At 41.7% G+C, this 13,168-nt stretch overlaps 1 protein-coding gene across 1 annotated transcript; it reads right to left on the bottom strand.

Moving 5' to 3' along the window:
* Positions 1-1,873: 1,873 nt before the first annotated feature.
* LOC125240274 (acidic fibroblast growth factor intracellular-binding protein) lies at positions 1,874-12,826 on the bottom strand. The gene is given in 12 exon segments (XM_048148136.1): positions 1,874-2,628; positions 6,034-6,132; positions 7,623-7,709; positions 8,473-8,541; positions 8,892-9,019; positions 9,272-9,371; positions 9,807-9,952; positions 10,535-10,616; positions 11,025-11,126; positions 11,924-11,983; positions 11,985-12,018; positions 12,697-12,826. Coding segments are annotated over 12 exon segments (1,071 nt in total). The 5' UTR covers positions 12,782-12,826; the 3' UTR covers positions 1,874-2,549.
* Positions 12,827-13,168: the final 342 nt, after the last annotated feature.

Raw genomic sequence — 13,168 nt, 5'->3', positions numbered from 1 at the left:
TTCTTTAGTTAAATTAAGCGATGTCTGTGATTTCGAATATTCATTTTTGCCATCCATCGACTCTTGGCTAAAGGTGGATATACCGACAGGTCCACTGTCGTGCAACCATGCTCCTCGTCTTACATTTACATTTCCAAAAGGCGATTGAGGCATTGACGTATACTTCATGTTGTGAACATCATTTTTTAATTCCTCAAACCGTAGGTTGGTCACATAATTCGTTTTGACTAATTCCAGATCTCTTTGAAGCTTAGCTAGGTCCTTTAAGAGTTTCGTGCAGTCGAGATGATCCAAATTTAACGGTGGCAATTTCTCCAAGTTTCGAGCGACAAACACAGGCACCTTTTCACTTTCTACTGATTTAAGTAAGGACACAATGTCTTCCAGGTCTCGTACTTCCTTCCCCTTATCTTTCCGTGTGATGTTTCGCTGATCCGTCGTAATAGACTCGAATAACAAGCCTTTGGACTTTTTAATTTCCTCACTTGAAAACGCACTAACACATAGACGAATTAAAGTATCATCATCAATTAGAGAAAGTTTATTCTGTATGAATGCTAATAATTCATCAATCACGATGTTACAAACGTTACACTTTATAATATTCGACATTTTTCACGACGCTTCGTATCGTTAGCGTTCGCGCATCCAATCGCTACCGCTGCGCGCATGCGACTATTGACAGCATGTCAAAATTCAAATAAATCTTTGTCAAGGTCATGCATTTAAGGGTTAATATTACATTTTTTGGCAGACGAGACCCTGTTGAGACCTAGTATCGAGTAGCGGTACTGATAATTTACGCTAGTTGACGCGTGGATGACGCTAGATGTCACTACAAATAACTTGAATTTACTGATGTATGGAGCTACAACTCTTCCCTTGCTTATTCCTCTACGCACGTTACTAATGAAGTATTTGTTGTAGTTCCTATTAACATTGAAGTTTAAATGTTACTTAGTTTTAACTGTAAATGCATCAACGGCACTTTTGTAAGTAAAGCCTCACCAGTAATAGGTATATGACTATTGTCCAGAGGGCGCTGTTAATCTCATGTATGGGGTGACAGTTCAGTATAATATGAAGATTATAGTTGTAATGAAATTCCGCAAGATGGCGGGTAGTCATATATTTCTCGCCAGGCTTTGAAACAATGGGATTGGTAACTGTTAATGGTTTTTATAGATGGCGCCATCATAGCTTGTGCCTGTCTCAAGTTTTGTTTTATAAGGTTTGGCTTATAGAATTGGAATCCAGGTATAAAAACCGGTAAGAAGCATACATTTTGTCATTTTTCTAATAGGTGTTGACAGGGCAAACTATGTTGGTATGGTTCCACCTGCGGGCGTAGCATACTTCGATAAACTTTATCGCATCGGTACGGTGGTGCGTCCCTATCGCACTTACAAATAATGCGAAAAGGGCGGCTTTACGTTATATCGTTTATCACGCGAACGTGCTAGACTGTATTTAGACCGGCTAACCCCATTGAGTATAAATTGATTGTATATTGGATCTGTGTTTTATTTTCTTATAATGTATGATTTAGTGATATTAAAAAACACCAGGAAATAAAATCTGTCACTTTTTTTGGATTGACAGTTAAACCTATGCTGGTGACATCTGCATACTTTGATTTACACAGTATTAATAATTTTAGCGATACAATAATAATGTAATATTTAGTATGGCATCTAGTCAAGGCTGTAATATATTACTTTCAGTACATTTCTGTTTTATTTTATTTATTATGATCCAACTAGTGAATACCTTTTTTATTTAAACTTTATTGCACAATACAAGAAAAGCACAAATGGCGGACTTAGTGCCAGGTGGCATTCTCCTTTTATACGAAGTGAGAAAAAAAGCCCAATATTTGAAAAAACAGAATATATTTCTAAAAATACTCAAAAAGTTTACAATAAATAATCAACATACATTTATCTCATATCTTACATCTATTTTATCTCTCACGCATACTATCCTATTGCTAATTTTAGTCTAAAAAACCAATGTCAATAAAAAAAAATTCAAGTTTTTTTTTATTTGACGCCTTATTTATGGATATGTTCTGTGAGTTTATAGACTATTTCTAATTAAAAATTGTTTCTCATTTTTCTTACACAATTTTAAAATTAAGTATTTTAATCCGAAAAAATAAAAACATGAACTTATAATGTGGCCGTGTGGTAATATCTATTTACTAGAAATTAGGCGAAAACAAAAAAGGGTATCGATAAGACTTGACTTCACGGATTATTTGTTAGAGCCATCCTAACCTACGAGAGATTTGACGGTTTGACTGCGCAACTTTTAAAATGAACACTAGGTAATCTATAGTATTAAAATCACTGCGAACTTAGCCTGGCCTAATTATACGAATAAATATAACAATGGTGCACTCTAAGGTAGTTTATTGACTGTTTTTGCCAGTGGCGTGTTTAGATCTATATAGGTAATATTCCCCAGCTTTTCTGTACTCAACGGTTGAAAAAGTTTGTAAAAGCAACTAATAGTGTCAAGTAGTAAAACTGTCTCTTCCAGGTTTTTTAAGCATGATACATCGTCAGTAAGCACTGACTGACCACCTTCATGTATCTCTCCCAGACGCTCTTCAAATCCGCTTCTCTGAAAATATAAATAGTTGATGTGAAAAACTGTTCGGTCACTTATACACGGTGCTCGTGAGCATTGCGAGAGATTTTAACCACGCATTTCTGAGGCTAAAGGAAAGATTTTTTTTTAAATTCACATGAGGAAATTATTCCAAAAAATTTTTTTTTACTGTTTTCGATTGTATTTTCACATAAAAAGTAAATGTTATTCATAAAACTAGCACTTCAAATGAATTTTGACGTTTTTTTTTTCTAAAAACCTCATTTTTGAAAGCTTTTTTCGTACTTTTGGACATCTACCAATGAGGATAGTGAGACTAATTCTCCATAATGGGTTGATGCCATCCTTAAAAAAACCGGGCAAGAGCGTGTCGGGCCACGCTCAGTGTAGGGTTCCGTAGTTTTTCGTATTTTTCTCAAAAACTACTGAACCTATCAAGATCAAAACAATTTTCCTATTAGAAAGTCTTTATAAAGTTCTACTTTTGTGATTTTTGTCATATTTTTTAAACATATGGTTCAAAAGTTAGAGGGGGGGATGCACTTTTTTTTCCTTTAGGAGCGATTATTTCCGAAAATATTAATATTATCAAAAAACGATCTTAGTAAACCCTTATTCATTTTTAAATACCTATCCAACAATATATCACACGTCGGGGTTGGAATGAAAAAAAATATCAGCCCCCACTTTACATGTAGGGGGGGTACCCTAATAAAACATTTTTTTCCATTTTTTATTATTGCACTTTGTTGGCGTGATTGATATACATATTTGTGCCAAATTTCAGCTTTCTAGTGCTTACGGTTACTGAGATTATCCGCGGACGGACGGACGGACGGACGGACGGACGGACGGACGGACGGACGGACGGACGGACGGACGGACGGACGGACGGACGGACGGACGGACGGACGGACGGACAGACGGACAGACATGGCGAAACTATAAGGGTTCCTAGTTGACTACGGAACCCTAAAAAGCCTTTTGTACTGAGTAACAATAAGATTTTTTTTTCAATTGGGCATAACTCTGACGGCCTGGCCACGGACTTGGTCTAAGCGGCAAGCGGGGCGGCGCGCGGCGCGGTAGGGAAGCGCGGAGCGGGGAGCATGCCACGTACTTCGCAGTCGCGGCAGCGGCATCGAGCGGAGGGGACGGATTCAAAATGGTGTTATCCAAAATTGCTCGTCAGTTTCTCGAAAGCAGCACATATTTCAGGCAGGATATTTTAAATCTGAGAGAAGGAGTACACGAAACTAACAGACGTACACATGGCGAATTTACAATTTTGTATGAAGAACACAGAAAGTACCCGGAGAAATTTTACGAGTACGCCAGAATGAGCATCGAACCCTTCGATTACATATCTCAATACTAAAACAACTATAAAATTCTCAGTATCAAATATTTAAAATAACTAAAAACACTACTCTCTGTATATAATAATTAATGGCACTTACTAGTATGAAAAACAGCCTTTTGGTAACGTCAAAATCACATTCAAAAATGTATACCTAATCATAAGTTACCCATCTAATATTTCCGGGATAAGCGCTTCCGCGAGTCCATTTCGCGAGCGAATCGTCTAATATTTTTTGGTCGGAAGCGAACCGCCCGATACGTGCCGCTAATATCGCTGGTCGCGCCGCTGTAAGTCGTGGCGTCGTCCACTAGCCCGGTACGTTTGTTTCCCCCGCGCGTCGCACCGCGCGCCGCTGCCGCCCGCCGCTCGACAAAATTCGCGCGCGTTGTCGCCAGCGGCGGTGGTTCGTGGCATCCTAAATGCGTTTTTAGGCTTTTGTTTCTCCCGCTCACCGCTCGCCGCTGCCGCTGCCGCAATTCGCGCGTGTCCGTGGCCAGGCCGTGAAACTAGGCGAAATCTAGAAAAGTGTATATGACATTTTAGTCTTAAAATGGGATCAGGAATATGCTCTTAAAGTCTCTTGCAATGCTCACGAGCACCGTGTATACTTATATCAAGTAAACGATCTACTTAGCGTGTCAAATGAACTCTGTCAAATCCACTGAGATGTCCGTCTTTACTCCCAGCTTGTAGTTCGGGCGTCAATTTTTGTAAGTTAAAGTCAACGAACACAAAAAATGCCTCGTTACGTGATATTGAATTGCAACAATACAAAAATTATGAACACTAGGGCCGGAGACATATTTCCAAGCAAGTAACAACTTCAGTATAAAATCTGACACATTCAATATTGAAATTTGACACTGGCTGAATACAATAGCTTTCATTGACAGCGCTTTATTTTATAAGTTTAGTTCTCTGAATAGCCGTGTGGCGCTAGTCGTACGAAATGTCGACGTTGCTCACGTCTCACGTTTACTTACCGGTGTTAATGTTATTCCAAAATATATGATAGTATATCACAAAAAGTATTCCTGTTTTCTATAGAAATAGATGAACTTATTTCTTATATCTAAATATAGTCTTGTGCTGTGACACACACGCTGTGTCAGTGTTACCTGAGTACATCCATCTGCAGCGCGCACTGCTCGTACGCGCTCAGGAACTGAGCCAAGTCCGTGCGCGGCCAGCCGCCCGCCCGCAGGGGCTCCACACACCTGCCGGTAACATTAGAGTAGTGTCTGTGTGTGACACACACGCTGTGTCAGTGTTACCTGAGCACGTCCATCTGCAGCGCGCACTGCTCGTACGCGCTCAGGAACTGGGCCAAGTCCGTGCGCGGCCAGCCGCCCGCCCGCAGGGGCTCCACACACCTGCCGGTAACATTAGAGTAGTGTCTGTGTGTGACACACACGCTGTGTCAGTGTTACCTGAGCACGTCCATCTGCAGCGCGCACTGCTCGTACGCGCTCAGGAACTGAGCCAAGTCCGTGCGCGGCCAGCCGCCCGCCCGCAGGGGCTCCACACACCTGCCGGTAACATTAGAGTAGTGTCTGTGTGTGACACACACGCTGTGTCAGTGTTACCTGAGCACGTCCATCTGCAGCGCGCACTGCTCGTACGCGCTCAGGAACTGGGCCAAGTCCGTGCGCGGCCAGCCGCCCGCCCGCAGGGGCTCCACACACCTGCCGGTAACATTAGAGTAGTGTCTGTGTGTGACACACACGCTGTGTCAGTGTTACCTGAGCACGTCCATCTGCAGCGCGCACTGCTCGTACGCGCTCAGGAACTGGGCCAAGTCCGTGCGCGGCCAGCCGCCCGCCCGCAGGGGCTCCACACACCTGCCGGTAACATTAGAGTAGTGTCTGTGTGTGACACACACGCTGTGTCAGTGTTACCTGAGCACGTCCATCTGCAGCGCGCACTGCTCGTACGCGCTCAGGAACTGGGCCAAGTCCGTGCGCGGCCAGCCACCTGCCCGCAGGGGCTCCACACACCTGCCGGTAACATTAGAGTAGTGTCTGTGTGTGACACACACGCTGTGTCAGTGTTACCTGAGCACGTCCATCTGCAGCGCGCACTGCTCGTACGCGCTCAGGAACTGGGCCAAGTCCGTGCGCGGCCAGCCGCCCGCCCGCAGGGGCTCCACACACCTGCCGGTAACATTAGAGTCTTTATATGAGCTCTGTCTAGTCTAGCTGTCTTCACTTTCCATCAGGTGCGACTAGGGTCAACCGCCGATCAGTCCATAATAAAAAAAAATTATATAATCTCTAGACCTTATAAGACAAAGTCCCCCGCCGCGTCTGTCAGTGTGTATGTGTGTGTGTGTTCGCGATAAACTGACAGAGATATAGTAAAACTACCCTGAGACACTGACATATTAAACATGTAAAGTCGGGTAACTCACGTAAAATTGTCGAAGGTCGCTCGACATGTTTCGCTCCGTAACGAGGAGCATTTTTATTGAGCACGCGCGATGCCGACCCCCGCGTCGAGTAAATGGTCGCAGCGAGCTGCGGCCCGCAGTCTGCGTCGGGATACCATCGGCATCGCGCGTGCTCAATGAAAATGCTCCTCGTTACGGAGCGAAACGTGCCGAGCGATCTTCGACAATTTTACGTGAGTTACCCGACTTTACATGTTTAATATGATAGAGATATAGATAAATATGAGCAGAGTAATTCTTGAGGAAGGTTTAGGCATATATAATTTGTAGAGATTTTGTTTGAATTGGCTGAAATATGACGATATTTTCTAATCGAGTCGGACAAAATCCCGTCGGAAGAGCTTTAATCGAAAACGCTGCCCAAACCGTTTGAGCTATATCAAAACAATGTATGGCGAAATTGTGTCTCTTTTATAGATCTACAAAAAAGTTCTCGATGGCATATGCCTATCTTTTACGGATAACATACTATAACCATTTTTATCATGATCTCCGTGCGTAGCCGGGGCGGGCCGCTAGTTATAATATTTATAAACACACTAGCTTTTGCCCGCGGCTTCGCTCGCGTTAGAAAGAGACAAAAAGTAGCCTATGTCACTTTCCATTCCTTCAACTATCCCCATTTAAAAAATCACGTCAATTCGTCGCTCTGTTTTGCCGTAAAGGACGGACAAACAAACAGGCACACACACACTTTAACATTTATAATATTAGTATGGATAAGAATTAGGCTTGTGTCGTTAACGAACTATGAACTGTTAGGAATAAAATCCCATCAACGACCGAAATGAACTGAATCTTTCCAGGCTCTGAGATTCGGTCTTTGCTCATTTAGTTCAGTATAGGATCGGCGAGCGCGAGCGGTTTGGATCGAGAACGAGTGTGTGACTGCGCCGACCGAGAGCTAATTAGCAGAGCAACAAAAAAACGTCAAGTTTTCATATTAAACTTCGGTTACTTACAACCTTTGGGCCCGGAATGTTACTATCTGTGGACTATTCGTATCATTTTGACACTATTCGGTCTCATTCGTTCTGATCTTTCCGACCGCAGTGGTCGCTGGTCTGGCTGAACTAAATGAGCAAAAGACCTAAAAGAGCGAACTAGTTCGTGGGAGCGATTGAACGATATCGGAGCGCTCCGATCAACGAACGAAACGGCACAAGCCTAACAAGAATGAATAATGTCTTGTACCTCTCCAGCAGATCGATGAAGAGTGATCTCAGTTCCCTCCCGCGGTGCAGGTTGCACGCCAGACCCACCAGGGCTCGGGTGTATAACCTGCAAATAATAGCATGGAGGTAAGGGGGATATTAATAACGAGTGTTATAATTCACGACAGCCGCAGGCAAGGAATACGGCACATGTTTAAACAGGATTTTCAATGTTTTGGAGGTACATTCGCCATAGCAATCGGGTTAAAAGCTTTCGGCGACTGATTTTATAACAATTACTTCTTAATTAACCTAACCACAAAATTTAAATTTTGAAAAAATTCCCGACATAGTGGACCGATTTAAATCAAACACGGGCCACGGCTAAAAACACTCCTGACTGTCAGCTTTAACAAAAAAAACTAAATCTAAATTGGTTCATCCGTTCGGGAGCTACGATGCCACAGACAGACAAGCACGTGAAACTTACAACACTCCTTCGTTTTTGCATCGGGGATTAAAGATAGACTCATATTAACATAAACGCACATGTCTGTTGCTATTGCTAACATTTAATATTTACTTATAAACTGAAATCTAAGCACAAGGTAGTGCGCAGGCCAAGTTCCAGAAACAGGCCGTGCACTACGCATTAAAGTTCAAATTTAGAAGTATTAATTTTAGATATTTTCAACCAAGTACCTACGTATTTTCACAACTATACCATATTTTAAGTTGCATCTAAACGTGGCATTGGATTGGCTTTCAGCCCTATTTTAGGCGAACAATTATCCGATAGCGGAACTTGGTGCCCTTTTAACAGGTATGTTTTGGTGGGATATATCATACACGAAAGAAAAAGCGACCATGTCCACATTTAGTTTCATTACCTGAAGTTTAGCTCCAGCTCCTGATATGACTTCTCCAACAGCTTAGGTTTGAGACGCATACATATCAAGCTGAAACAAAGGATACAATATAAACAACACATATAAACTCATTATTTACATATTAATATTAAAATGTGACGTACTTCAGTAAAAGGTACAGATGTGGTGCGAAATGTTTTCGTTCGTGTTATCACGGAAATTCACGAATGTGTCATGCTAATTCAGTCGGTATCAGTACAAGAAGTACTGACGTTGACCGAACAAGCACAACAAATGCGAACGTTTCCGAAGAAATACGATGGAAAACTATTATGCACGACATATGTCTGATGGCGACTGTTCGACGATGTCCATTTTTTTGTTCGTGGAACTGTATAGATGTAACTGTACAGGTAAAGGAGTGACAGAGACACACTCACTGTTTGTGTTCTTTCTCCTTGTCCAGCAGGATCCTGAGCTCCCTGAGTTCTAGCAGGAACTCGCGGTCCATCTCCGTGTCGTAATACTCTGGGCCGGTGCACGAATAAGTCCAGCTCGTCATTATTGACTGCCGACAGAACACAATAGCGTTACACCTCAACAGATATAACAATAAAAACTATAGTAAATTGTGAGGGAGGTAAGGGGAATATTGCAAACGAGTGTGTTATGGCTGTCGTGAATCAAAGACTCGAGTTTGCAAAATTCTTACCTCCTGATGTTAGTAACGACATTGTGTCGTGAATGTTAGTGTAGTGAATTATTGACGTGTAAATTGATTTTATAAATAGATTATTATTATTATGTCCCGTTAACGCACCTGAGCGCAGTGGTAGAAGTCGTTGAAGCAGAGATATTGTAACTTCCGTTTGGTGGTCTCGAACCGCATACACGCTATGAACACTACGGCGCCGTACTTCCTGTGAACAGAATAGACGAACAAAACACACATTTATTCACTTCCAATTACTTCAAGGTTTCATCATGTGGTATACTGTGGTACGGTGTGGTATTTTCCAACAGTGGCACTGAAACTTGAGTAGTTTCATGTGTTCTGCCTGCGGGATACAGGCGGAATTGGACTTATATTGGCTTACGGTTCTGACAGTAAGAATGTAGACCTGATGTTAGCTACGATGTTGTCGATTTCCTCGACTCCCCTAAACACTTGATGCATTGTACAGCCGCCTCACAGCTACCTCTCGTCATGGGAGTCTCACTTTGCCAACGACTGCGACAGTAAGAACGTAGATCTGATGTTAGCCACAACATTGCCCGGCGTTTCCTCCACGCCCCTGAACACTTGACGCATTGTACTGCTCCCTCACAACTACCTCCCGTCGTGGGAGACTCACTTGGCCAACGGCTCCGACAATAAGAACGTAGATCTGATGTTAGCGACGACGTTGCCGGGCATTTCCTCGACTCCCCGGAATACGCGACGCACGTTATCGAACTGCCGCCGGCAGCAACGCAGCGGCGCGCCGGAGCGCTCCGCCACCTGGCGGCAACGGGGCGTTGTTAACATCAAGTAGGACATTCCACGAGAACGTCGCTTACGAAATGCTTTTGCCTTGTATGGCAGCTATTTCAATCAAATCCATAAAGCTCGAGAAAATATTCGAAGTATTAGAAGAATTGCATTTCGTAAGCGACAATGGGGCGTAGTTAGCGTCAAGTTGGTTTTGTAGCTTTGTTATTAGTTTTTATGCCACTTTAAATTAAAAGTTATCAATTTTACTTCCATTAATGTCCGTTGGACGTTATTAGAGACCGCCACTAGTATAAACGTGTAAAGGTTGTGTAAGTGTAAGGGAGCATTTTTTGGTATGGAGTTGGCGTTCTTCTCCTAGTGAGTATTATATTCTTTGATCAAAAGGCTACCTACTTATATTTATACAATAGGCGATATTTCAATATGAAATCGATGTTATCGAAAACCGACAATTTCATTGAGAACATCATAATTTAAAAAAGTTAACTATAGGTATAGGAAACAGAGTCACTTATACACGGATATTTACTCCTTCCAAAGACAACTAAGTTACATAGAATAGATAATACAAACTATTTAACTATTTACCTCGTCCAAGTCTTTCCGGTGCCGCGACGAGAGTTTTCGCCCGAGCAGCTCTCTGATCACTGCGTCGTCCAACTCGTAATACCTGTTCCACAGAACGGATCATATTTATTAACCAATTGGTTGAGTGTTTCATTTTCGAAAACGTTACTAACTCGATGTGGCGGCGAAAAACTTTGTCAATTTTAAAATGACACGCCTGGCGTGTCAAATGTCGCACGTAAAAAACCTTGATGACACGCCTCTCGTGTCATCCACACAGAAACGGTTAAAAAGTAAATTTAATATGAAGTCGACCTTTACGCTTTCTAAACAACTAGCCGGAAGAAACGGAGAATCGGAAATTATGGAAAGCCAGGGGAGAGGTTTTTGACCAGTAGTGGGACACTCCAGTGCGCTAAGAAAAAAGTCAATTGGTTGTTGGTTGTCATCTTCTATGCGTTATCCCAGCACAGTAAAAAGTGTGCAAAATCACCGGGTTGATTGTACTCACTTCTCAATGAGCATCTGTTTGGTGGCCTCGTCGATCTGGAACACCATCTGCTCGGACAGCTTGGTCGGCACTGTGAGGAGTCGCTCTAGAAGTGCGAATGTCCTATAAACATGAATTTTCATTATTTGTGGTGTGTACTATAGACTAGTGGTGAGCAATGTACCCACGAAGGGATTGGATCTGGTCCTTCAAAACAGTGTGTGATATGGCCAGATTAGGCCTATAATTTACGCTAGTTGATGCGAGATTGACGCGTGGATGACGCTAGATGTCACTACAAATAACTTGCATTTACTGATGTATGGAGTTACAACTCTTTCCTTACTCATTCCTCTAAGGTTATATGCAGGGCCGGATTAAGGGTAGAGCGAGTGGAGCGGCCGCTCTAGGCGCCACATGGTAAGGGGGCGCCAAAATCGAGAATGTGGAAATATCCATAAAAAAAAATATACGTTGCGTGGGCGCGCACATATAACAAAATGGCGAGAAGAGTCGGGAATTAATCCAGCTATTGAAAATCTAGAATTGTAATTCAGATTAAGTGGAAAGTTGCACCACATTGCCAATATATATTATCCCAACACTCAGGGTGCTGTTGCAAGGGCGGGCGCCGTAAATGGAGGATTCTCCCTTGACGAACCACAATGTTGAACGTTGTGCGGCCGAACAACAAAGTTACGTCACTATCCAAATGCAAAAATATGAATCTATCCGTTAGTCCAAAGCGGAGTTCCTCATAAAGCCAAAGGCGCAAAACGTCTCAGACAGGCGCAACTTTGTGTGTCATAGGAGATTTATATGGAACATATTTCATCTTCCCCCACCTTGTCTTACATATCTTGTAAAGTGTACAGAAAGTACTAATCTCAAAAAGTAGTTTAATAAAAGCACTAGTAGACCTGTAGTGATCCAGCACATCGCTGGCGATGAGCTCCACGGAGCGCCCATCTGCTTGGCGACGCGCGCTGGTGCAGCGTGGACACCGCTTCACTTGCTACGGATACAACACGGTTGCTGACTTCAGATTCTATTATTGACCGGAGCAACAGAGTGGGGATTTAACTAAGGGCCAGTTGCATCAACCATATTTGACAGACACAGTCACGCATCAGACATCTATGGAACTTCCTTCATAAAATTTAACGAACGCTTTAATGATGACAGACGGTTTGGTGCAACCAACCCTAAATATGATTCTGTATGTTCTCTTTTTCAGGTTGTAATTCTCTATATTCACTACCATTGTCACTACCAGTGAGTTCCTGTAATTGGCTTCCCGTATCTACTATGTTTTATATACTTATGTCATAGCTGTTGGATCTCCAAATAAATAAATATAAATATATATTCTCAATGATATTTTGTAACTAATTCAATGATCAACCAACATTTTTTTTATATAAACTTTGTTATAGTTACTTAAAGATGTTGACTATGTTTTTTTTTTATAAAAGCATCAAAAAATTTCATGATTTGTCCTAGGCAAAACATTAGGTAATATTTATTGATAGCGTATCTTCTTCGTTATACTAAAATCAGACTCTGATATGATCACCTGGTACTGTAAGCACTGATTTTATAAATAATCTACCATCTCCATGATTGCTGTAACTATTTATTAATAGATAAGATTGATGGAAATCAGTGATTAGAAAACCAGCTTAACACTTACATGAGCAACCTTCTATCCATAGCTGGTATATTTCAGGGTCTATTAGAGTGTAATTACTAACGAATACATCCACTTCTGTGTACATTTTGTATTTATTTTAATTTTTGTACGATAGAAAAACACGGCGACTTTGAAAGATCTGTCAAGTTGTATTTGACACATTGACAGATTACGTTGCGTTCCGATCACTCGCAAATTATCAAACAAACATTTTCCAATCATGTAAAACCTGGTCAAACTCACAGATTAAGATACTTCAAAGTTTAAAAAATTGGCGGAAAACTTTACAATTTCTTCAAAATTTTAATTTAAATTCATCAAATCTAATGGAATAAAATTCAGATAGTTATTGACAAGTATTTAAACGCATAACTTGTGATGTTGTGTTCTGAAACAGGATTGTTTGAATCAGTAATTATTATTCCTTTAATTTTATATATCTGGCAAATTATTTTTTATTTATATCATCAGA

The sequence above is a fragment of the Leguminivora glycinivorella genome, chromosome 27 (genome assembly GCF_023078275.1).
Source record: "Leguminivora glycinivorella isolate SPB_JAAS2020 chromosome 27, LegGlyc_1.1, whole genome shotgun sequence".
Taxonomy (NCBI): domain Eukaryota; kingdom Metazoa; phylum Arthropoda; class Insecta; order Lepidoptera; family Tortricidae; genus Leguminivora; species Leguminivora glycinivorella.
Note: the sequence above shows the minus strand (reverse complement) of the source record. Positions and strands in the feature narration are given on the sequence as shown.